The 27,090-nt window shown below is 39.5% G+C and overlaps 2 protein-coding genes and 1 long non-coding RNA gene across 5 annotated transcripts in view; 1 reads left to right on the forward strand and 2 right to left on the reverse strand.

Moving 5' to 3' along the window:
- The window catches only part of LOC140741349 (dual specificity protein phosphatase CDC14A-like), an 89,465-nt gene extending 73,675 nt beyond the window's left edge, over positions 1-15,790 (reverse strand). For all 3 annotated transcript variants that reach the window (XR_012102054.1, XM_073071478.1, XM_073071486.1), the window contains exon 1: positions 15,556-15,790. Coding sequence is in view for 2 of the 3 variants with exons in the window: in XM_073071478.1 (XP_072927579.1) it covers positions 15,556-15,682 (127 nt within the window). In the remaining variant the exon portion in view is untranslated. The remainder of the gene's footprint in view (positions 1-15,555) is intronic.
- LOC140741381 (uncharacterized) lies at positions 12-18,968 on the forward strand. Its single transcript, XR_012102056.1, has 3 exons — positions 12-302; positions 17,081-17,131; positions 18,844-18,968. It is a non-coding gene; the product is annotated as an uncharacterized lncRNA (long non-coding RNA).
- On the reverse strand, positions 18,667-24,341 carry prxl2c (peroxiredoxin like 2C). The gene is made up of 6 exons (XM_073071536.1): positions 24,144-24,341; positions 23,624-23,692; positions 21,659-21,712; positions 20,816-20,921; positions 20,018-20,149; positions 18,667-18,967 (listed from the first exon to the last, which is right to left on the reverse strand). The coding sequence occupies exons 1-6, from the start codon at positions 24,339-24,341 to the stop codon at positions 18,840-18,842; spliced, it is 687 nt and encodes a 228-aa protein (XP_072927637.1). The 3' UTR covers positions 18,667-18,839.
- Between the last annotated feature and the right edge of the window lie 2,749 nt (positions 24,342-27,090).

Below are 27,090 nucleotides of genomic sequence, written 5' to 3' on the forward strand. Positions count from 1 at the left end.
GTGCGCCCGCCCCTCTCTGGGGGAAGTGGCATCTGATTGACGCTTGGTTGCAACTCGGGGCATTGCGAGCAGTGTATGAACTCGCCTATTGGAACGGAGCCCTGATGGTTGCCAGAGGAAACCATATTTCGTCACCAATCCGGTCTGCCCTCGCTCTGTTCGCGAGCCCTAGTTGCTACACCGAAAACGCCAGGCAAGTTCCGTGTGCGTGCAAAGGGAGAATGAGGAATTCAATTCGTTTTAAAGCCAGTCGACATTTAACAGCAGTTGGCCCTAGAGAAGCGACGAATTGTTGGCTGAAGGTGAAGTTGTCTTTCAAGTTGAGGGAATTTATACCTCTTGAGTTTGCTCTAATATTAAGTAAAATCAAGGACGTTCCGCTATTCTTATTCCCTTCGATTGTCCAAGAGTCCTGAAATCTATTGTTCAATATTGAGTACTTTCTTTAGTGATATAGGTTAACCAAACGTCTAAATAGTGTATAATCGCCTGTGCTCACTCTTGAATAGCAATTAAATGGCTTAGTTCTAGACCCCCTAAAATTTGATGATCTACCAACGTTCTCAATGCCAATTCTTGCCTACCTTTCCTTTATAAGGCAACCTCCCCATTCCAGGGAGAACTCAGCAGGCCAGGCAGCATCTATGGAAAGAGTGAGTAGTCGATGTTTCAGGCTGAGATCCTGATGAAAAGTCTCTGCCCAAAACGTGGACTATTTGCTCTTTTCCATAGATGCTGCCTGGCCTGCTGAGTTCCTCCAGTATTTTGTGTCTGTTTTTCAGTGGAAGCAGTGCAGCCTACATTCAAAATAAGAATGTTCTTTGCTGGGGAAACCAAAACGATACATGGTGTTGGAGGTGTAGTGTAGCCAAAGCACTGTATAAATATAACAAAATGTCCTTTTGCTTATACTTCAGTCCTTTATAATAAAGGCCAAAATATGATTCATGTTCTTAATTGCTGTACTTTTGTTAACTTTTTTTTACATACTGACACTCCCCCATGCCTCTATAGATCCACACTTAACAGTGTTGCTGCATGCATTTCATGTCTAATGGCTTACATGCATGGGTATGAACTAATTAAGATAACCTATATTGGAAACTTTGCAATCTAGGCACAAAGGACCCAATTAACTTTAACAATTGAGTTTCAGATTGGATACAGTGTACAAAAACATTGGATGATGAAAAATAGCCTTAGTTCAAGATTTGGAAGCTGGCAACAAAGTAATAATTGGAAACAAATAGGACACTTTATTAGCTATTTCCTTAACCCAATAAAGTGGCCACTGTTATGTCCATGGTCTTCTGTTACTGTAGCCCATCCACTTCAAGGCTCAACATTTTTGTTCAGAGGTGTTCTTATGCACACCACTGTTGTAATGCATGGTTATGAGAGTTTTTGTCACCTTCCTATCAACTCGAACCAGTTTGGCCATTCTTTAAGGTCTCATTGACAAGGCATTTTCACCTACATAACTCCTGTTTGCAACGTTTATTTTTGGTTTCTCATACTATTCTCTGTAAATTCTAAAAACTGCTGTGCATGGAAATCACGGGATCAGCAGTTTCCGCAATACTCAAACCACCCCGTCTGGCACCAACAATCATTCCATGGTCAAAGTCATGTAGATCACATTTCTTTCCCCCATTCTGACGTTGGTCTGAACAACAACTGAACCTCTTGACCATGTCGCATACTTTTATGCATTGAGTTGGCTGATTAGTTAACAAGTAGGTATACAGGTGTCCCTAATAAAGTGGCCACTGAGTGTATAGTCCAGTGAAGAACAAAGGTAGGTGAATGTCAACAGCATGTCACCTTGAACATTTTTGTCACTGCTTTAGTGAGGTCTTATGATTCTAAAGAGCACAATATAATTGTCTTTGAGTTATGTATTATTTAAATTTAACTGAGTGAAGTATCAAGAAATTTTGAAAATAACTGGTAGTGTTCTCAAATCACAGTACTACAAGAAAAAAGAAATCAAGCTTGTGATAGGATCACCATGGGATAAACTCAGGTTGGGACAACCAAAAATATAAAATAATTACAAGGAAGACCAATATACATTGTTGTATAACACAAGTCCAATTTGTGATATACTATTACAAAAGTATATATAAAAATTATAAAAGGCAAAATGTCAGAGGATTTACTGGATTCCTATATTTAAATTGAACTAAACCAGTCTAGGGAACTGCAGACCAATTGAGTTAACATCAGCAATAGAAAAGATAATGGAATTATTGTTTAGAGTTTGATAGAAAGAAACATTGAAACTGAAATTATATTAGGGAGTTAGAATAAATCTATAAAGTAATTGTGTTTAGCCAAGATGCTTTGATCCTTCAGAGTATAAACAGAAATGGCAGATACATAAATAACATATTTGTTATTTTAAAACACTGTCATTAATATAACATATAGTCGACACTTAAAGTTTAAAAAAGCATTAGTTTGGATACGAGTAATGAAATAGCAAAAGTTAATACCAAACACTAAATAAAATCATGGAGTTGGAAGATATTATGTCTGATAAAATGTAAGGATATGGTGTTCCTTTAAAATTGCTGTTGGAACAACTAGTATAAATATTTGGAATTAGAAATCAAAATATCAAAATCTGCAGACAATACTAATTTGTAGAATTTGTGGGAAAGGAGGAAGTTGGAGTATAATTAATACAGAGTAGGATTGCAGTAAATTACAGGAGACCATTGATAAATTTGAATAGTGGGTGATAATAGGACATGATCTTAAATTTAGGTAGGTGTTACATATTACATTTTAGTATTCGGAATAAGGAAGTCACATTGCTCCTTTTAAAAATAAGTATGTGAATGGGTAGAGGAGCAACAAGTGAGGTGATGCATGCAAAAGCACTAAACAAAATGCAGCATTTGAAGGCCATTTTAAAAGATAATAGCATTTAAAAGTAATGATGTGCAGAACATTAACTTGGCATCTTGCATTACTATGAAGTCTTTTTCTCTATACTATTTCCAAAACTTGTAGTACTAGACATTTAAGAAAATTGATAAATTCATCTACTCTTTTCTGTTCAGTACTTGGTGATTTGATAGTGGGCTCAGATAGATAGAGGGGCCCTTCCACTTGTGGGGAGTTCAAATACAAATACGTCATTAATGATGATCTGATAGGACATTGTATTTAAATCTCTTTAAGATAGCTAGAAATTTTAAATAAAAATAGTAAATGTTGGGGCTACTCAGAAAATTATATTGGCTGTACAATTAGAGCTTTGAAATAACAGAAATACAACAAATCGGATTTCTGGTAAATAAAATTAAACGGAGAGATCAACTGCAGCTGACCAACACTGCAGTGTTTGCCCTGTGAAAATGTAGTCTTTCCGAAGGCAGTAACTTCCAGCTGAATGAAGTAATTAGAAAAATATGGTACGCTTACTCAGGAAAAAGTAAAAAGGCAAGCAGCAAAATATTACTATGAACAAATCATACTGTGATTAAACGAATTATTAATTTAAGGCTGCAATACCAATTTAATGATGAGTATGATTGGAACATGAAAAAGCTGCATTATTTGCACATACTATATTTTAATTGTCAGCCCTATTTAAATCTTTTCAAGGCTTCATTTTGTCACTTTATTAATTTGTCTTGGCTCTGTCAAGTCCCTTCCACCCCAGAACTTGCTTGTTCCTTTTATATACATGTGTATCAAAGGACACAGTTTTCCAGGCCCTTAAATACTGATGGTTATTCTAAGTATAGTATTAATGAATGGCATAATAGCAATAAAGCTGCTGCGTCACAGCTCCAGTGACTGGCTTTGACCTAGACTTCCAATGCCATCTGCCGAGTTTGCACATGCTGTCTGTGTCAGCATTGGTTTCTTGCACATGCTCTAATTTCCTCCTGCATTCCAAAATTTACAGTCGGGTAGGTTAACAGACCTAAATAAATTGCTCCTTGTGCGCTGACTTAATGGTAGAATCCGGAGGTTTTGAGGGGAATGTGGGGATAATAAAATGGCTTGTGAATGATTAATGTAAAAATGAGCACTTTATGGTTTACATGGACTAAGGGGGGCCAAAGGGCCTGTTTCCAGGTTATATGTCTCTATCAAATTGTAAAATTAGTTTTGAATCATTTGACTTTTCAATAAATAGACTTTTACTGTGCATTATTGTCTTCTACTTGCTCCTCTATTTAAAACTTACAAATTCCTTTTCACTGTTCTATATGTTACACAAAATATATTATTTCTAGTTTTCTAGAATGACACCAACAGTTGTCTCATGGTAGCTGGAGAACAAAATACACACAAAACATTCATTTATTGATAACATACAGATACAGATGAGGAGCATCATCTTCCATAGAAAATTAGTTTGTTGCCATGTATAATGTACCTGTATGTTCAAAAATATAATGACCAATGATATAAAATTCAGATGTATACCTTATGGTAACAGTTTTGGCTGTTTGTCAGTGGTTGTAAGTTGAAATCATATGCCAGAGACACAGGCTTAAAGTCTAGGCTGAGCCTCCAGTACTTTTCTGTGTACCCAGTCTGAGATCTATCTTATAAATGAGGTATTAAACTTAGACTCTTTCTATTTAAAGCAAATGCTAAATGACTTGAGGGAAAGTAGGGGGATTCTTGTGGTGTTCTGGTCAAAACTTGTCTCAGTAAGCATCACAAGGATTAAATATTTGATCAATTGCACATTGCTATTTGTGGGATCCAGTGGTGTGGAAATTTGCAGCTAGCTTTATTGACAACAGTGCTTTGTACATGTTGATGCTTTATTGACAACAGTGCTTTGTACATGTTGATGTTTTAAAAATTGCTAAAAAGCTTTGAATTTACTTTAACAGTGTTGTGAATATCAGAAATGGGTCACACTATTGAAGCCATCTGTTCAACTTATTACCATTTTCACTCATAGGGTAGGACGACAGAATTTTAGAGCTTCTAAAGTCGAAACTTAAAATACTTTCAAACACAAAATGGTTAGAATTCCTTACATGTATTCTAATTGTTCTAATGAGGCCATTCTGAGACAATTCATTCTTTTTTCTATTTTTGAAAATTCTCAAATTTGGTGAATATAATTTTGCTTGCTTTAGGAGTGAGATCAGTGGTTTGGGCAGTAAAAACATATTTACAACATAAAAATATTAGCTTAACTTTTTAGGATGGTGAAGAAAATGTATGCGGTAATGAATATTTATCACATCAATCTGCTTCTCCAAAACCATCACAAATTCACATACTTTCAAGATGTCATTTCCAGTACACAAGTGTAAAGGAGAACAAAATAATTATTACTCCAGAACCAATACAGCACAAAAAAACACCATGAGATCAAATAACACAAAAATGTAAAAAGCACAATAAATATAAATGCATAAGATAGCGTATATAAATATATGGGGTGCGTTAGTGGGTGGAGGTGTTGATCAGCCTTACTGTTGGTTAAGTAACCGTTTCTGAGTCTGATGCTAATTGAGTGGATGCTGAGCAGCCTCCTCCATAATGGGAGTGGGACAAACAGTTTATGATCAGGGTTGGTGGGATCCTTCATGATGGTACTGGCCCTTTTCAGGGGTGTGCATATGTGTGTGTCTTTGATGGCGGGTAGGCTGGTGCTGGTGATGCATTGGGGAATTTTTACAGCAGCTTCCTGTCTGCAGCAGTGCAGTTTCCACACTGTGCAGTGATGCAGCATGTTAGGATGCTCACCACTGCTCATCTGTAGAAGGACGTGAGTGTAGAAGTGCATAGTCCAGCTCTCCTCTGCCTCCTCAGAGAGCAGAGGCGTGTTGAGCTTTCCTGATTGTGTAGGATGAGTTCTGAGATTAAGTGAAAATTCACTCTGTGGTACATTTATCTACAAAGACTCTGCTACCAAAGTCATGGTCGAGGTATAACATTGGCATGTACCTGTATCAACATTTGGGTTATTCTTAATCCTGATCAGCAGCAATGTTCTAAACAGACAGCGGTTCAATACAGACCAGAACTTAATTGGTATTTAATTCTGCTAAGTCAGCAGCATTCTGAAAGTAGCACTATTGTCACTGCTAACAGATCTTATCTATACTGTAAACGGATTGAAACCTTGTAGAGACAACAATGGGTTAAAATGGTGAATAACCAAAAGATATGTATATTTTACCATGATGACAAGATTAATTGTATACTATTCTTTTTTTTTTGTTCCCTCTAATTTTATAATGTTTTCAATATTCATATTTCTGTCCATTTTATGCCATTGATTCTAAGAACATATTCTCACTGTGTAATAGCCCACACTTTGTAGAAAATTTTTGGCACAGTGGGAGACGTGCTATCAGATTATTTTGGTTTGGGAACCTTTCCAGTAACTTCTGCAGAACCCGAGGTCCAGTACACTGGGGCTTACCAGTGGCGTTTACAAACACAAGATGCACCTCTTTCTTTCCTACCATCCAGCAACCCAAACCATCTTTCTGCAAGAAACAGCAATTGTCTTCTAGCCGTTTGCAATGTGGCCTCCTACACTGGAGAAGCCAAACATAGATTAAGTGAATATTTTATTCAGCACCCATATTCTAGTCTGCAGCTGAGACCCTGAACTTCCAGCTGCCTGCCGCTTTAATTCCCCATTTCAATCCTACTCTACAGCCTTGTGTGTTGTTACAATGTGGCAAATGCAAGCTTAATGAACAAGTTTGGGCAGATTGAAGCTTTTTGGGCTCAATATCAAGTACTCTGACTTTAGGTAACTCACTTTTTCTTTGTTATTGTATCAGCAATGGCCAATTTTTGCCTCAGTTTAATTTTATTCTCTCTGGTAAGTCAGGCCTGTTGGGGCATGATCAAGAAACTAGAATAATCTGATCCTAATTGCTATACTAATTACAGCAATAACTTACTTGGTCTCACTTGGTAGCTGGGATATTGCACCATGTTCCACCTATGGTTTCCCAGTCTCTCTGCTACCTAAAACTAAACTGTTTCCTATTTTTCTCAATTCTGATAAAGGGTCCTAGACCCAGAAAAGTACATTTAAAGTGACTAATTGAACAGTCTCCAGGGCAACCCTGACTAGAAGTGTTCAGTAGTGAGGATGTGCCACACCCAAAGTATGAATCTTGTCCTTTCAAATGCTGGTTGTCCTAGTAGGTATTTCCACTATTTTCTAATGTATTTTCGAATCCCGCTGTATTTTTGGTCTCTCTTTCTCTCTCGAGTAACACCTGTACTACATTCAGACTAAATGAGAGATCTTCCGTTTTAAGATGGCACTGCTGAAGGCAAGTGACAACATACCGGTGGTTACCAAAATAAGGAATACAACTAAATAACCCCTTTCCAGTTTAAAAAAGTACTATGGTAAATGATCACCACAAACAATGGAGAGGTGAAGGCAAGGCTGAGTTGAGCAAGTGTGGTGCATGGTGAAACCAAGGTGAGGTCAAGGCAAATCCGATGCAAAGTTGGAGTGAGGTTGAGGCATATTCAAGGCCCGTCCACCTAAATTGAGAGTGAAGTTTGATTGATCTAAGCACCAGACCAATTTGGAAAGTTTGGGTACAGGCTGAAATGTGGTGGCAGGGTCCAGGCCCAGGATGTATTGATGCGACAGGGTCAGGGCCTGGTCCTAGAGTGAGGAACGACCTGATGTTTGGCCAACTTAAATGCTGGACCAGATAGGTTTTAAAGGCGGGGTGTTGGGACCGGAGCTGAGGGTCGGGTTGGTTCTGCTTGCTGCTCTGTGACATTTACTCTGCTTTTCACTGCACCGAGGCAGAGGCTGTGGCCTGCTCCGGCTTCTCCGGGCTTCACGTCTGAGGACTCGCTTTAGGTCTAAGTGCTGTTTGCTTACTCTTTTGCTTGCACGATTTGTTTTTCCCTCCCTGCACATTGGGTGCTTGTCGTTCTTTTTATGGGTTCTTTGGGGTTTCTTTGTTTTGTGGCTGCCTGTAAGGAGATGAATCTCAAGGTTGTATAATGCACACATACTTTGATAATAAATGTACTTTGAACTTTGAAATCTAAAGGCATACTACATTCTGTCTGAAGAAGGAAATCCCAGAAAATTCTGTTTTCTTTTCAGATCAATACCATCAACATCAGTACTATAATCAAGTGATAGAAGCATTATTAGAAATGTTTTAGTCACAATAGCTGTTCTCTGTATCTGAAAGTGTGTTATTTGGGCAGCTCTCATTGATGAAATGATCAAAATGACCAAGTACTGGGAGTTAAGAGCAAATGGTGTCCTCTATTATTGTAACTATAGAACAATCAAATGTATTATTGCAGTTAGACTGGTTAATATCTTAATTGATAATTCAATTACATATTAAACAATTTCAGATGTAAACAGTTATTTAGATTCTCAGTTTGTAAGGTGATGTGCTAAGCAAAATATGGACAGAAAGTGCTAAAAGCCTTAAAGCCTAATAGTTCCTTAAAATCCAATTTGCACAATATGTTTAGGGTGGTAGTTCAAATAAATTGGAGATGAGTGTATCAATACATTAGAAACGTTTAAATGTCTTAATTTCAAATATGAAGTCATCAATTGTTATTTCTACAGAGGTACTGATTGTGGATAAAATTGGTCAACCTTGGAGTTCTATTTTCCTGAGAATTTCCCATGGTTCTACAACATAACTGACTGACAGTGCTGACTTGGATAAATTAAAGTGGTGCCTTTGTACCAAATCTTGTCTTGATCTTTGTTGCCGCAATACTTCACCTTGCCTCTAACACTAGAGTGGAGTTAATCCAAAGGCTGAGTGGAAATCTGATGTTTGTGTCTCTGTTCCAGAACTAAGATCACTACTTTATCTGTCAAGTTACATTATGTAGACAACACTTATTTGCTCCAAAAAATTGTTGATTATTTCACCAAAGCATACTACCATGTTTACTTTCTAATTGGCGATAATGCCCCTCATACTAAGTATCTTGGAGGAAAAGTTGTTTTACCAAATTGTCTGCACAGGCCTACTGAGATCCATATCTTAGGAGTCACTTTTCAGCAAGGACAGAAGTGGATGACAAAATTCACCACAGTCTCAAATTACTCCACTAATGAAGAAGAAGTGTGTTTTGTAGCCCAAGATCTCAAACCTTTAAACCAAGCTTAAAGTCTACTGAGCAGCAGTGGATCTTCTCCTATCCAGCCTGTTGAATGTTCAGAGATGTGGACTACATACCACAGGCATCTTGAAGCACGGGAGAAGTATACTATAGTGGATTATCTGTATTCACAGACAGGTGTGCACTCCAGTATTAGCCTCCACTTCTCAGTGAATACCCTAAGCACAGAATGACTGATAAGGGCAGTTGGGTTGGGGGAGGACCCTTGCATCTGCCTGTTGCCACACTCTTAAATTGTACACTATTTCGAGCTCTAACATGGCATTGATTTCTAGGAGGACAGAAAAAAAACATTTTAGAGATGTCCTCTAAGTCACCTTGAAAAGATAACATTGAATATTACATCACAGTATAGACCCTTTGGCCCACAATGTTGTGCTGACCAACATTCTCATTAACACTGGTCCATGTCCACTCAAACCAGCAAAGAAGCTTTCAGGGAGGCAATAGTTCCTCTGATGTGGAAAGAGCAGACAACCATTATAACTTGGCTGCCTCATCAAACCTTACCTGCCCCATCTGTGGCAGAGGAAACTTAGACTTCTCAGAACCTAGAGATTAAAGTGGAAACACCTTGCAATGTAATAGGCATCTCTAAATGGAAGTAGTGTTTGCTTTAGGAAAGCAAAACTACATTTTGAGGTAGAAAAAAGCATGGTAATTAGTGAAATTTTTCTAGTTAACCTAGAATTTACAATGATCTGACCAATTACAGCATATAACCTGCAGGAGCATTCTCAAATTAGGGTTTGAGTTAATAAAGGTTTATAATTTAAAAAAAAAACACATCCTTGTGAGAATAACACGATAATGTACTCTGAAGATAGTTTTGTTAGAAAATTATCATGCAGTATTCTCATTACTAAGTGTCCTGTACTCAAGTGATTATAAGGTAACATGATGAATTGAATGGAGAGTGGTTTGAATAAAACAGATTAAAAAGAAATTGTCCATTTGGTGAAATTAGCAGGAAACACGTTCAGGCAGAAAAGAGGATAAGGAAGAATTATACACATCTAGAGTTCAGTACAGTATAAGGTTTCTGGACCTCATTAAGGTAATTCAAAAGAGACACTGGGTTAATAATTTAGGGTTGTATACAGCACCCTCTAATGGTGTACTACCTACTGCCAATTCAAGATAGCATTGCAATCGCAGTATGGTCAATGAATAAAGAATATAAACAGACATGGTACCCTTGATCTGATAGTTTTGTTCAAAATTGATAAACAATATGTTATGCATTATGTGATGTGTGGTATATTTGATATTCATGATAGCATGTAACACAAGGTTCCTAAATTAGGACTTATGCTCTTGAAGATAATAGACTGGCATGGCTGCAGATTTGGATAATGGGCAAAAAATGGAGAAGATGGTCTTTTTGAGGTTGGGAAGGTGGGTCTAGTAAAGGTACCACTGCTCACAGCCTCCCAAATAATATTTGAGCTCTCTGATGATACAAAGCTGGGTGATGGTATGAATTGTGAGTAGACTTCAGGAGGAAACAGACAGCCTAAGTGAATGGGTGGGGAAACAGCAGATAGAATATAACATAAACAGTCAAAGAGTCATGGAGAATTACACAACGAAAATGTGTCCCTTGACCCATTGTGTCCATGCCAATCATCAAGTAACTATCCACACTAATCCCACCTTCTGCACTTGGCCCACAGCCTTTAATACCGTGGCATTTCAACGGCTCATCTGAATGCTCTTGCAGAATCAAAATGAGATGCAGGTTTAATATCACTGGCATATATCATGAAATCTGCTGTTTGTGGCAGCAGTATAATAAATTAATTAAATAGTGTAAAATGAGAAAGGAAAGAAATACTGAAGAAGTGTCCATTCAGAAATCTGATGGTGGATGGAAAGAAGCTGTTTATAAAATGCTGAGTGTGTGTCTTCAGACTCCTGTACTCCCTCCTTGATTGTAGCAATGAGAAGAGGGCATGTCCTGGGTGATGGGGATCCTTAACAATGGATGCTGCCTTTCTAAATGTTTTAAGTATCTATTTCCATCATCCCTTTAGGTAGAACATTCCAGATTTCAATTGCTCTTTTGGTGCAGGAACAAAATCTTCTAACCTCCTTTAAATATCTTACCCCTTACCTTAAATCCATGTCTGCTGCAAAGGGAAGGTTTTTTTTTTACTATGGCCCTCATGACTTTGTATACCTCAGTCAAGTCCCTCTTCAGTTTCTCTGCTCCAAGTATAATAAATTAATTTTATCTAGTTTCTCCTTGTAGATGAATCAGTTCATTCCAGGCTTCCCATCAAAAAGACGGCTTCCAATCTTCTCTTCATATCACCAAACCGATTCCAGATGCAGTTTGCAAAAATGTCATGAATGCCATGGGTTTTTACATTTTGTCCAGTCTTTTGTCCTTATCAAATGCTGAATTAAGTAAATTAATTCTATCAAATGCACTGCACTTATTGACATATTGAGTCACCCCTTGCAAAACATTGGTCACACAGGATTTCCCCTTAGCCAAGGTATGCTTTCACCTATCATCCCCACTTCTTCAAGTGCAGATTAATCCTAACCTTTTTCCCGATTCTTTCCCTTCTTCTGATGTTGGACTCAGTACCTTGTAATTACCACCTTATCCCTGCTGCGCATATTGAATAACAATACCACATTTGCTGTCCTCCAGTCATCCAGCACCTCTCCAGTGGCCAGAGAAGGTTAGAAAATTTATGTCAGAGCTCCAGCAATCTCCTCCCATGCTTTTTATAATAGTCTGAGATACATCTCCATGGGCCCTAGGGATTTCATTTAACCATGTTTAAGCTTACTAAAACATCTAATGCTTTCTCCTTCCTATGGTAATTTATTCTAGTGTTTTTCAGACTCTCTGCCAGAACTCCACTGTCCTTTTCCATAGTGCAAAATATGAAACACAGAACCATGAACATTGAAGAGTACAGCTTAGGAACAGGCCTTTTGGTCTACAATGTTGTGCTGACCTAACTACATTAGTAATCAATTGCCCAGTGTGCCCTGATGAAGGGTCTTGGCCTGAAACGTCGACAGTGCTTCTCCCTATAGATGCTGCCTGGCCTGCTGCGTTCCACTAGCATTTTGTGTGTGTTGCTTGAATTTCCAGCATCTGCAGATCTCCTCGTGTTTGCCCAATGTCTTGTGGTCTTTGCTAAATAATTTAATCCATTCTGCCTGCTCAATGTCCATATCCTTCCATCTCCTGCACATTCATGGGCTTGCCTGAGCCTTTTGAGTGCCTCTATCATATTTGCTACCACCACCATCCCTAGCAGAAATTCCAAATACTCACTGCATTTTTTAAAAAAACTTGTCCCACAGATCTCATTTGAATTTACTCCACTCACCTTAAGTGCATGCAATCTGGTATTTGGACGTTTCAATCTTGGGTAAAAGATACTCTATCTGTGCACCTCATAATCTTATCAACCTCTGTCAGATCTCCCCTCAGCTTCTGCCACTCCAGAGAAAACAACCCAAGTATGTCCAACCTCTACTAGCAACACATGCCCTCTAAGCCAGGTAGCATCCTGGTAAACCCCTTCTGCAGCAACTCCAAAGACTTGACATCCTTCCTATAGTATAGCAACCAGAGCTGAATGCAATACTCCGGATCTGGCCCAATTAAAGTCTGATAAACCTGCAACATAATTTCCCAACTCTTGAATTCAGCTCCCTGACTAATAAGGCAAACATGCCATATTCTGTCTTTACCACCCTATCAACCAGTGTAGCCATTCTTTCAGATGGACTTGAACCCCAAGATTCCTCTGCACATCAACATTGTAGAGTCCTGCCATTAACAGTGTACTTACTGTTTCTTTACATTTGATCTCCCAAAGTGCAACACTTCACTATTGGCTGAGTTAAACTCTTATAGGCAGAGAAATAGCAGGTATTTGCAACTGATCTATGTCCCTCCGTGTGTAATCGACATAGCAGTTTTCTTTGCCAACCACATGTCAGATGTGAACTTGTTAAAAACAGTTGTTTCCAATTAATTCTCCGTAATTCCTACCCTTCAATACTCTCGTGCAAGGTCCATACTTATCCTTATCTATAACTATCTTAAAACTCAAGGATCACTGTTTGCTAACTTAAAAGTCAGTCATGAGGCCAGTTCATTGCCCTTGCCCATAATACTTGAAACTGCTCATCCCACTGTGTCTATTAACTTGCTCCTGTTTTTACTGTCTAATGACATCTACCTTCCACACAATCCCTCCACTTTCTGACCTGGTGTGCTGATTCCCATTTCCCTGGGGAAAGTCATTTAAACCCTCTTAAGTAGCACCAGCAAGCCTCCCAGCCAGGATATTGGTGCACCTCTAGTAAAGGTGTAACCCATCCCTCTTGTATGTATCACACCTGCCCCAGAAGAGATCTCAATGAACTGCAAATCTGAAATTCCACTCCCTGCACCAATTTCTCAGCCACGCGTTAATCTGTTCTGTCTTTCTATTCTTGCTCTGACTAATACATGGCACTGGGTGTAAAAGATTAGAAATATTTATTTAAGACCTCATCTACATTCCCTGGCTCCATGCACAATTTGTCACTTTGGTCTCTGGTTACCCTCTTGCCGTTAATATATTATAAAATACTTTGGATTTTCCTTAATAGAAGTGACATTTTGTGGTCCCTCCACACCCTATTTTAGGTATTCATCTGCATTCTGTATGGCTTCATTGTTTCTCTGTTCCCTAAAATGCCATAACTACCTCTCTTTCTCAATCCAGTCCTCATTGTCCCTTGACATCTGGATTTTATTTAATCATATTGAAATTTGACTTCCCTTAGTTTAGGACCTTAATTTCCATTCAAACTTTTCCCTTATTAACAACTGTAAGTTCGCAATGTTATGGTCACTATCTCTGAAATACAGTACTCTCCTGTGGACACTCCCTCAATTCGTCCAGTTAGTCCCAAAGATTTGATTCAGTATTACCCTTTCTGCAGCAGAACTATGGAAAAACAGTATGTTTTAAAATGGTGAGAGACTGAAAGCTGTTAGTTGTTGAAGGTATAATATACAGCAAACAATTAGGACTGCAAATAGTATGTTCGCCATTATTGCAACAGTACATGACTAAAGACATTTTACAGCAATTATAAAGGACGCTGGTGAAACTATATCTGGCTTTGCCTCCCCAATGAATTAAGACAATGTGATGAATGGAGTGCAACATAGATTCACCAGATTTATTTCTCGGATTGGAAATGATAGACATGGCCTTGTCCTTTTGAAGATAATTTGAGCAGACTGGGCCTATACTCTGGAGTTGAGAAGAGTGAGAGGTGATCCCAATGAACTGTACAAAATGCTAACAGGACTTGACAGGATGAATGCAGCGATGAAGTATTCTCTAGCTAGCTCGTCCCGAACCAGCGCAACAAACTCAAAATAAGGGTTCGGACATTCACCAGGAGCCAAGAAGAATCCTCTTCACGAAAAACGAATCAGTAAAGCAAATAATATTGACATCTGAACACTTGTACTAAAGATCTAAGGTTATCGACCTTGTGGACCGGATAGCAATTAAAACATTCAAACTTTGCAAATTGCTGAATGGGTCACTCCATTGCGCTACCCTACTCAACACAGAGTGCACAGTGAGTCGGATGTTATTTATTAGCGTTCTTGACAGGCACCATCATTTTGCATAGATTTCGTCCGTTCTCAAACTTTTAAAAATGCGACATTCATCCCTCGGATCTCAAATAATTATTCACGAAAAAAATAACATTGAATAAGACTGCGGAAAACTTCGGTAAAATGTTTACACGCACATGACAACTGATGATTTTCACAGCAAACATCATTATGTATGTGTATTCCATAGACGTATACTGAGCAGAATGGCGCACAATTCTTCCCAAACCATTTCCTCATTTAAACGGTGACAGTTAATGACAGATCCCATTTTTAGCCGTGGCTTTAAAATTCACAGCGCCGAGTGCTTACAGCATCAACTCTTCCAGAGTTAAGTCTCATTAGTTTCTTTCCCAGAAGAAAAATAATCGCTTCCTTGGCAACATAAACAAAACAAATGACTCCCAGGCACAATTTTCAACTGCCTTGTGATCCATCTCGGTTCCTGTAATGTGCCAACGGTTGGCAGCTGTGAGATGTAGTGGAGCGGGAATAGATTTTAAATGCAATAATTTGTTTTGCCTTTCAGCCGGCGACTGTTGCTTTATATTTAAATAATAATTGAGGGAAGAGAAGCAACAATAACAAAAATGGTTAGAGCAGTTGCCTCTCCAGAGAACCTGTTTAGATTCTCATTTATGCCTCTGCCCGTCCATTAGCCCCGCCAGTAACAATAAGCGATGTCGCTTTTCTCTCTTGTCTCCCCCCCTTCCCCATCCCCCCCGCACTTGCCTCACCTTGCATCCTGATGTAAACATCGCTCCCTGCCGCTGCCGCCGCCTGCTGCTGCTCTTCCTCCGGCTTCTTCCTGACCGAGCGCCGCTTCGACACGCACCCTCTGCGCTTCTCGTTCTTCCTCTTCATGACGCCCGCAGCTCTCCCGCTTCACCTCAGCTGGCCACCGGTGGCGGCTCTCCATGCAGAGCCGTGGCGGGGACAGCACCGGCAAACAACTCCCCCTACCCCGCCCGGTCCCCCCCTATTCCCCCACCCCCCACCCCCCTCCCCGCTCCGGCCGCTGTTTTCCCTGCTGCAGCTCTCGGGCTCGCCGCCTCCTCCCCCCACAGCCCCAGCCTGCTGCGCTTGCTGAGTGACGTGCGGCACGGGAGGCCGGCACAAGGGCAGGGCATCGGGAAAATAATGCAAGTTGGGCAATTTCCCTCGCCGTCCATAGTGCCAAACTACACCACCAAACCCCGGCTGGCAAATGCGCTTCCTTGAAATGGATCGGCCGTCCTGAATGTGACTGCTAAGGGGCTGGCAAGCTGCTACAGTTTTCTTGAGGACTGATGTTGGACATATTTACTATGAGTGCAGGCGGGAGGTAATGAATGGATTGGGTTATGGAAGTGCCCACCTGTAGTGCTGCCTCTGGCCGAAGCTGCCTGATTGGCAAGTGAAGCATTCAGATATATCCAACACACTACTTACACCAGAGTCTGAAGAGCTGGAACTAGTAACTACTAATTTTTTTTTCATTAATTAGAAAATGTAGGCCAGAGCTGAAGTAGTTTTGCCTATATAAATATAGAAATATTAAAGCATTATCTATGGGGAAATATGTTTTCGTTTCATGAATTTGCCTGACTTTAGCAGACTTTCTATCTGACGTTATGAACTGGACATTCCATCATATACATGATCTGGGCACAAAAATATTACAAAAGAATCCAAAATCTGCTGGTGAAGAACTATGATGTTTAACAAGCCGATATTGGGCAATGATCCCTCAAGTGCCAGCAAGGTGGTGCGTCAAATTAATGCGACAAAGTGAACAGATGTGCGTTTGCACCCCAGTCCCTGACATCTACAATGGCTCGTGGTTAAGTCATGCCTTCATTTTAAAATGTTCACCCTTGTTTTCACATTCCTCCTCATCTGAACCCTCCCTGTCTCTCCAACACTTCAAAAACCATTGTTCAAAATTCCGGCCTCCAGATCTTCACAGACTGAATTATTGAAGCACTGGCATTTCTTCTACAGCCAAGCCTGGAAATCCTTCTCTGACTCTCTGATCTCCTTTAGGATACTTTTTGGAAGTGTCTTTAATTGGCTTTCGGTCACTTGCCCTAGTGTCTTCTTAATTAGCAGGGCATCAATTTTTGTTTGCTAATGCTGTATCCCTGTGAAGTGGCTTGAGGTGATTTGCTACATTAAAAGGTGCTAATATAAATGGAAATGAATATTGTTATAAAGGATCTAGTGCTTTCTCAGATGGAAGCCCGGGAAGGGTTTATTTGTAAGCATCATTATCTTTTTCAGCTATGTGGAGACGGGAGAAATTCCAGGTGAATGATCAGCCTATCACATACAGTAAGTATTTTTTTTAATTCTCTGACTTTCATATATTGGAAACATTACAAACAAAATGTTTAACACCTTTCTGAAATTTACGTTTTTTTTCTGTGAAACTAGAATATGCAGGCATAATAAATGACAAGCTAATGGGTCTCATAATGCACTGGGATATAGGACCGTTGTCACATAGTGTGTTTCTTGACCCATGTATGTTGAAATCTCTAACAAAGTGATTCTTTACTCACAATTAGACCACAAGACTTTTGGAGGATGGAAAAGTATAGAAGGGTACGCAATCAATGAACTAACTTAAATTCAGTGCAACAACTAATCCACTGAAGGAACTTAGCAGGTTAAGCAGTATCTGTGGGGAAAGAATTGTCAATGTTTTGGACCAAAACCCTGGTTTGGGAATGGAAAGGGGAGATGGGCAGTATAAAGGGAAGAGGGGCAGTAGTGAGAGAAGGGCCGGAGGTGATTGGTGGACTGAAGGGATGGGTGAAGATCGAGCCAGATAGGGGAGAGGAAGATTGGAGTTAGGAAACAGAGGCAGGTGGATAATAGATAGAGGCAGATGGAGCTGGGTGAAATGAAGGCGGAGATGGTTGGATGGTGATAAGCAAGAACACAAAGGCCACCAATGTTGGAATCTGAAACGTAAGAAAGGTGATGATGGGAACCACTGGGGAAAAAAATTGGGGGTGGGGAGGTGAAGGTGCGATTTAGTATCACTTGGCAATAATTTAGGCGGTAATTTAAAAATCTACAGCACATCACAGGCCCTTCAGCCCACATTTATATGTTGTTCAAAATGGTTTGGAAGGGGAATAGGAATTGAAATTAAAACGTTTGGCCACTGGGAAGCTCTGCCTTTGGTAGATGGAGTGGAGGACCTCGACAAAGTGGTTCCCCAAGGCAGCACTTCACCTACAAAACTGCTGGGGCTATCTATTATGTCCGGTGTTCCCGATGCGGCCTCCTCTACTTTGGTCTTCCCACTGGCCCAAACGTGTTAATTCCCATTCTGACACGTTGGTCCATGGGCCTCCTCTTGTACCAAGGTGAGGCCACCCTCAGGGTGGAGGAACAACACTTGATATTCCATCGGGGCAGCCTCCAACCAGATGGTGTGAATATCGATTTCCCCCTTCTAGCAAAATTAAAAATTCCCTGCTGCCTTCCCTCATCTTCTATTCCCCTCTCTGGCCTTCAGTGGCCGTACATGTCTTGGGTACAGGAGTAGCAGAATGGCTGCAAATAGTAGACTTGCTGCCTGCACAACTCCAGACACCAGGATTCTGTGCACGCTGCTGAATTAATTGACTACTGTACATTGCCACTAGTGTGTATGTGAGTTTTAGAATCCAAACAAAATTAACAGGAAAGTAGGTGCTATAAAGTAGGATTAGTATAATGGGGATACTTGATCATTGGCACGGACCATTAGGCTGAAGATCCTGCTTCCAGATGTACGACTCTATGATTCTAATCCTCAATCATGGATTTGTACTTTATGCCAGAAAAACATAAATATCCAAAGTCTGCACAGATAATGTTTAATAAGTTGAGATATTTAATCAATGTATTTCTCTTAGAATATGATAAATATTGTTGATGGACTTAATTTCTGCTAATAAAAATATGGGAGCTAAAGTTATTTGAAAAGCTATAAGCGTGTGTTGAATAGAATTGTGTTCATTATTCCCTTTGTATTAATATTGTTTCAGATGTCAATGACCTCAGCCTTATTGGAAAAATCCACAGTTTTAACTCCTGCCAGCTGCAGCAATAAGTTGATGGGTGCATGATCGAACCTGTTTAAATCAAGATGTCCAAAGTGAAGCTTATCTCCTGCGGAAATAAGAATAAATCATGGATATGTTCAGCAACGTTCCTTCTCAGCTAAAATACATTGCTGTAATTCTTGAATTCTTAGAAAATAAAATACTATGCAACAATGAAATTGGAAGGACATGGAATCTTCTGTTGCTGTTGTGTACTACGTTATCAGATTTTAGAAGAGCAGAGTCACACAACTGGCCCAGTGATATGGAGTAGAAGTAAATCAGTGTGTTTTATGACTATCATCTATCGATATCCCGTTGAAAAATAGAACGGATAGATACCAGTCTGGACGAGAGGTTTCTCAGTGACAGCTGTCATATTGGGTGTCCCTTATCAACTATGGCAGAGATGGCAGCATTATGACATCTTCTCTGCTTAACTGCACTGCTGAGGTAGAACAATACTGCTGAAGATGTCATCACATGAGTGAAGTGTTAAACTGAGGCCTTGTTGTTCTCTGCCAAGGGCACAAACGATCCCATGGTATTGGAGGATTATTTTCAGAATGCTGTGCAATATTTATCCCTCAATTAACATCACTGGAACATGTTTGATCTATTTGCAAGAGCTGCTCTGTGCAAATTAACTTCTGTATTTCCTGCTTTACCACAGTGACTACACTTCAAATAGACGCTTCATTAATGGGATGTTTGGTGGGCTACAATAGTTTTCTTTATTGTTTTGGCTTGTATATTAAACATGGCTACTAGGAAGAGATATCTGATGAATTTTAGTACCAGCAAAACACAATTAAACTGGAATCAATGCTTCGATTTTAAAAAATTTGAGAGAAGGGAGGGAATTTACATTTTGAGCATCAATTCAAAGCTGCAGTCTGTTTTAATTTCCAATGCATATACATGATTTTTAAATACAGTAGTTGATACTGTAAAAATGATTACAAGTTGTTTGTCAACTCACTTGTTCCATGTAAGTAAGGAAGAATTTTTTTTGTTAGCAAGTGAAAAGTTTTGTTTTGCCCTAAATAATATTTTGTAAATCTATGACATTAAAAAAATCTGTCAATATATTCCTTAGAAACAATGCTGAGCTCACCTGGTCCTATGATCAAAGCTCCACCTTGTTGTCCTGGATCACCCTGAAAATCAAATACCGGGCTCTTCATCGCATTCCACATACTCTTAAAGATTCCGGTCAATGTACTTGATTTAATGTGGGGACTCCTGACTGGTGAAAGAAACCCAAGATGATTTTGAACAAAAAAACGAGTATAGCTGATCCACTTATTGACAAAATAAATAAATATTAACAAAATGTGGTTAGTTAAACAAGGCCACTAGATGTATAGCTGGTTTCATACTTTAGTGTTTTCAAAAAAAATGTCCACTGCTTTCCATAGTAATCCAGAGGATAAAGGCTCTTTCTCATATTGAGCCATACACGGCAATGCAGCGTAGCCATTGGCACAACACTTTACCGTGCCAGCTGTAAGAATGGAGTTCAATTCCTGCCTCTGTCTGTAAGGAGAGTTTGTACATTCTCCACGTGACTGTGGCTTTCCTCTGGGTGATCCGGTTTCGTCCCACATTTCAAAGGTGTATGGGTTAGAGTTATTAGGTCGTGGGCATGGTCTGTTGGCTCCTGAAGTGTGGCAGCACTTGACAACTGTATGCCCGCGTACACCCCTGAAGCAAGCGACACATTTCATTGTATGTTTTGATGTGTCGATGTATGTACGAGAAATAAAGCTAACCTTTAATTTAAAACTCTCAGCTCCATACACTGTTATTCACAGGTGTTTAGTGCCCATGTAGGCCCAGCACAGGAGCAAACAATATTGAAGAATGCACAGTATGTATACCATCACAGGATTGTATTAAATCACTACACTACCTGCTTGATGGAATGTTTCTCCCTGTTTCATTTGTAAACTTTTATAAACGTTTCTGGTTGGATCAGTGTAAATTTCATGAGTATATCCAGTTAGTGCACAAAAACCCTGCAAGCAAAATAATAATTTTAGTGATAATATTAAAGTGAAGAAATAACCTGTTTCTTCATGCTAGAAGCTCAGATATAAAAAATGCCAGTCATACTTGATGCTGCAGTTATAAAATTAAATTCCTGGGAGCTGTTTATTGATCAAAATGGCATTTGAAGTATTTAAGCACCAGCCATCACTTGCAGCTGAATAAGAGTTCAATTTTATCAAAGCACAATTAATGTTTTGTTTGTACTAGCAGCACCCAATTTAGACCGGAAGGATTAACATGAATAAATAAAATGAAAACTATTTAAAATTTAATCTGGCCTCATTTATCAAAGGAAAGCTTGCTGAACTAGCGTACATCTGAGTTTCTCTCCCTGTGGCAAACAAAAGGATATCTTTGAACAACAATGCCTCATTACTTGGGACTTGAATCACAGCAATGATCATTTAGTTTACCGAGTCACTGGCAGTATTTATGCTGCAAAGCAGTTTCCTTCCATCTACTTCATCTCAACCCATTCACCACATCTATTTTTCTTCTTTTGCTGACTTATCTAGCTTCTTTTTACTTGCATCTACTGTACGTTATAATATTCCTGACTATCAAGTACTTTACAAGAAAAATTTCAATGATATTCTGTCTACAGTATGCTACTAATTCATGCATCCCTTCAGATCTACAAGTAATGTCCTTTTCAAATACTTTTAATGACTATGAATTAAATAACAAAAGGATTTATACCTACCTGTATGTGGTCATGGATGGATTGTCCAATGACTATTAGTCTGACACCAGCATCCTTTGAAAGACAAAATAAATAATGAGGTAATCTTCATGTGAAGCTCTAGACATCTGGAGACACCAAGTTGTTCTGTAATGTAACATATCAGATGCTGCCAGATCCAAACACTGCCACAACTAAATGATAACAGAGTCCAAAAGAATTATCACTAAATACAAATAAAATGTAAAATTATTTTCAGTTCACGTTTGACAGAGATATCAGAGAATCTATTAGTGTGAGGTAAAGAAAGAGGAGAAAGCTCATTATGAAAACTTAGTGTTCTAAATTACTCTTTTTTTTGCTTTAGATTCCCCTCCCCTCATAATAGTGAGTCATATTGATATAATAGTGAATTTCTTGCTAGGGGGAGTTTCAGAGAACTTTGCTCACGTCATCTCATTCAAACATTCTCCATTTACTGTGGATGGCAGCAGGCAGGGTAAGCAGAAGCTGGTACTGTGGTTTTGTTCCGATCTTTCAAAAACAACTAAGTACTCAGCATTTAAAGTTTTTTTTCAGATTTCCAGCATTTGGAATTCTTTGATGCAGAAGTAGGGACCTCTGCCAATCTTCTCCTTCAAACCCTTAGGATAATAAATCCAACTGCAAACAGAACCGCTGCTGTAGTGTTTCTGTGGTTCAACCGTATTTACAGACTGGAGACTGATGTTCGGACTTTTCTGATTCTAGGTTACAGTAGGTTACCGGCTTGCTTTAATCAGCCATCAAAGGAGCTGCATTTTTTTAATACTGGCTGACCCAAAATAGGTAAAATACAAATACCTCTTCTTTGGCCTGCAAGTGGCAAGTTAATATACAATTGATTTTATTAATGTATATTGTCTCTCTCTCTCTCAAAAAATCTATATGTTCAATGACTCTAGGACATTGCTGTTCATTTACCCATTCAGCACCAAACACATGCATTAACTTCAATCTGTTACATATTAATTAACAAGAAATCTTGCTCTCTTGCACATTTTCCAAGTGAAAAAGATGTGTGTAAAATTATCGCAACCCATGTGTTAATATTCAATGTAATGATTGTTCATTTAAGTTTTATAGCTGAAAAATATATTCCCTTTCTCTCTTTTACACCCAAGCACAGATTCCATTCTCCTCAACCCTTTACCTTTTCCACCTGTTAACTCCCAGAATCTTACTTCATGCAGCCCTCCCACCCACCCACATTCCCTCTCACCTGGTTTCACCTATCACTTGCCAGATTGTACTCCTTCCTCTCTCCTTACCTTATTCTGGCTTCTTCCCCTTCCTTTCCAGTCCTGTTAAAGGATCTCAGCCAAAAATGTTGACTGTTAATTCCCTCCCCTCCATGGATGCTGAGTTTCTCCAGCATTTTTTGTATATTGCTCTGGATTTTCCAGCATCTGCAGAGCTTTTTGTGTTTATGATCTGTGACGTATTAGGTCTCTTAGTGGTTAAATGGCTGAATTCATTGATTCAGAGTCATGAATGTGAAACCTATCACACCATTTGATGAATTTAAGTGCATTTGGAATAGGAAGTTAATACCAGTAAGGTAAAGGATTGTACCAAAGTTTGTTCCAAGAACAGAATTGGCCATCTTCACCAGTTCTAGTCTGCTTGTGCCTCCATTCCCACCTATGCTGTTGACTCTTGATTAGCAACTCAGTTTCGGCAGTTACATTAGGGATGGACAATAAATGCCAGCCTTTCAAACAATGTCCAAAGCCAATGAAGACGTACAGAAAAAGAGGCTCCTGCACACTTTGGTGTCAATGTACTACAGTTGGACAGGGTTAGACTTACTGAATTGTCATACTCCCTCTTTCTGCTTATCACCAAGAAACTTGCAAAGTAAGAACTCGGGTTAGAGCACCTTCACCAACAATTATGTTAGTTTTGCAGTTTAGGAGAGAAAAAGGAAATTTTAAATGATCTCACCTCCAGATATTTCTGTGGAATTTTTGCTAGGTCTTCCACATACTCTCTGCAGGTATAACACAGAAAATGCTGAAAAATAATGTTAATATTTTATTTTTTTTTAATAACAGTGGATCATGAACGTATTACCATGACTTCAAGATCAGTTAGTTGATAGCAGTGCAGTTTAATATAGCCCCTTAATATACTTTCAAGAAACGTGCTTTCTTAAAATACATTTGCAAAAAGTAAGCAACTCAAAGTACAACTGTATTAGGTCACTCAGCACTTTTAAAGAAAAAAGACAGACTAACACTGCAAGTTTAAAATACTTCAGAATTTGTTGGAAAATGCATATAATAAATGATAAATGCACTGTATTAATTTTCTCCTTCCCCTCAACATTTTCAAATGCATGTGCAATTATTCTCCAGCATTTAAGAAGTTACTTGTGAACTTCTGTAATGGCCGTGCTGTATCCCAGCCGAGCTCTGTCTCTGAATTGGGCCTGAGGCCATCTGCATTGCTCTGCCTCTCTTACCCTGACAAAAATCAAGATAGCTTTCCTCTTCTTATACAAACTTGGGAATGATATTTTTCTTCCATAACAGTCAACAACGAAACAGTCTTCGGCAGCCTTGATGTCAATGACTGGGGGTGGGTAGGGTTGGTTCTGGGAGCTTCTTTTGATCTGCACAATTTGGGGAGCTTCCAGTGTGTTTTCCAGGCTGGCCGACATAGTTGTTATTTTTGGAAGAGACGTCACTATTTTTTAAACATGAACAGACCAGCCCAGCAGCTCTTATCTGGTTACACTCAGAGCACTAACCACACAGAAATCATCATCAGCTTGCTAAGAAAGTTTCTGAAATAAATAATAAGGCTGTTCCTTTCAAATTGCTAATTAGGTGCTGAACATTAATAATTTATGACACAAATTGTCTATTATTTTTTTAAAAAAGTTATTGTTTTAATTCTCCAGTCTCTAAAAGGATTCTTAGAAGTCAGTCACTTATTATACATACAAATGCAAAAGGGAATTTATACAGATTGTACAAATAGCATGTGAAGTTAGTGACCAATTAACAATTAATGATCTATTTTTTGATGCTATGGCTTAACGCAATTTTAAAGTGCATTTGAGATAACGTATTTAATTGAGCATACAGTGGTGTAACATAGTGATCCCATAGGACTTCAGGACCTAGAAATTGTATTGCAGGTAAAACATAACAAGCATACTCCGGTTATGTACAGGTTTCCTATGTGACAAAGTGTGATGCATTATAAAGTAAGCGCTCCACACGTATGCATACACAGAACCCTTTATAACCTCCCACCAGTAGGGGGAATTTAGACTGTGGAGGAGATTGGAAGGAGGAAGAATTCTGGGTGTAGGGAGAGACAGGAAAGATAAATTCAAGCAGGAGGGTGTTGTGGAGGAAGCCATACGTAGGGAAGAGAATCAGCATTGGACTGGGTCTCTGGAGTTGATCAGTTCCCAGGGGATGGTCAGTCACTGAGGGAGTGTCAGTTTCAGGGATGATCTGGGAGAAGGGAATTATTGGTTGAGAGGTTGAGGAGTCAGGGATGATGGTTGGAGAAATGATTAGAAATTGCTTGGGGATTTGGTTGAAAAGGTAATTGGGAGAGACGATAGAAACCTGAGGATATTGTGGTGGTGGAGGAGAAGGGTGCATAGGGGGGTTGTGGGTGAAATTTGTCAATGAGAAGTTAAAGAAGTCATCTATCTGCAAAACATATCCTGCTGATGGGCCAAGTATGGTCATGCTCCCAAACTAATACTGAAACAGGTGTCATACCTCAGTGTTGAAAGCCAATGCTGTTCACAAATCTCACACATGCAGTGCAGTTCTATGCAAGTATTCTAGACTACTTGGTATTACTCTTGTGGTGAACTACATATACCTGTCTGGACACGCCCCTGCTGACTGCTCCTGTGGCTCCTCCCACAGACCCCGGTATAAAGGCGATTGAGGCCTGAGCCCGGCCCTCATTCTCCAGGATGTAGTATGGTGGTCAACTACTGCTTGTTTTTTCTTCCAGTCAATAAAAGCCGATATCTTGCCTTTACGTCTCAGAGAGAGTTATTGATGGTGCATCAACTCTACATTTCCATTTCTGTGTGTCGTTTGCGTGGGGGACCAGTTTGGAAGATCTGGTAGTGAACTGGACAGGAGGTGCTTGATGGAGGAGGTAAATTGTGAGGAAGTGCATTCCTTCCAGCATATTAAGCTGGATTTGGATTCTGATTATTTTACCGCATGAAGTTTGCAGAGTTAGCGATGTACACAGTGATAATATATACAATATTATCAAGCAGTGAGCACCAGACAATGGAATGGTGCAAAGTGGAGCAGTGCAATAAGAAATGGTGAAGTGACAGTAACCGAGAGAGCAGAATTAAGGGTTTGAGTACCACTGGGAAGGGGAGTCTGAGAACAGTGGGGAAGAAGCTGTTCTTGACTTCTGGACATCAGGATTTTCAAGCTCCTGTATAATCAGGGTGGCAGGCTTTTGAACAATATTGTTAGCCTTTCCCATACGATGCACCGTGAAGATGGACTGGATGGAGGATAGTGCCTTGCCTTTGATGGACTGGGTAGTGTTTAACACATGTATTCATGTTAGTTTGGTGTTGTCACATATACTAAGATACAGTGAAATGCTTTTCTCTGCATGCCATTCAGTCAGATCATGCTGCACCTCAGTATATGAGGTAGTACAGAGAGAAAACATGATGCAGAATGTAGTGTTACAGCTACAGAGAAAGTGCAGTGTAGGTAGACAAATAAAGCACGAGGGCTACAAAAAGGTAGAGTAGGAAATTAGATTTTACCTTATGAGATGTTCATTCAATACTCCGACAACAGTGGGGTATTGAGTCTTGCTGGTGTGTGTTCTCTAGCTTTTGTATCTTCTGCCTGACAGGAGGGGGAAGAAGAGAGAATGACTGAGGTGGGAGGGGTCCTTGACATGTTGGCTGCTTTCCAAAGGCAGAGGTAAGTGAATAGCCAACGGAGGGGAGGTTGGTGAATCTGTGGTAGACTGGATTCAGGAATTCAGTGCCATCCCAAAGGCTTATTTTCTCTATTTTGTGCCTTCATGGACCAGGGAATCTCAATAGTGGGTGGGGATGTTCAACTTGATCAAGGAGGTTTTGAGAACATCTTTGATTCTTGTACTTGTGTCCATTGGGTAATTGCTTTTTTAGACTGCCGGGGCTGGACTGGTGCATACACCCCTGACTGCTTTACTAATTGTTATGTAGAGAGACTGAGAAAGACTTGTTGAAATGAAGCCAAGCACAAATCAGTAAGAGGCTTTCTTTTCAAACAATACAGTAACAGTCAAAACAGATTGTGCTTGGTCCAGTTTCTCCAACCTCCACGACAAAAGAATTCTTGTTCTTTTTGTGACAAATTTGTTTTTGCCATGCCTTTTGCTGTAGATAAACTCTACCAGCG

Source organism: Hemitrygon akajei, chromosome 2, assembly GCF_048418815.1.
Source record: "Hemitrygon akajei chromosome 2, sHemAka1.3, whole genome shotgun sequence".
Lineage (NCBI taxonomy): Eukaryota > Metazoa > Chordata > Chondrichthyes > Myliobatiformes > Dasyatidae > Hemitrygon > Hemitrygon akajei.

Coding starts and splice junctions, on each gene's coding strand:
- prxl2c (XM_073071536.1), bottom strand. CDS start 24,341: ATGTCGGCCAGCCTGGAAAACACACTGGAAGCTCCCCAAATTGTGCAG. Junction 21,713..23,623: donor TTCCACAGAAATATCTGGAG/GTGAGATCATTT, acceptor TGTCTTTCAAAG/GATGCTGGTGTCAGACTAAT. Junction 18,968..20,017: donor AGCTTTGATCATAGGACCAG/GTGAGCTCAGCA, acceptor TTATTTCCGCAG/GAGATAAGCTTCACTTTGGA.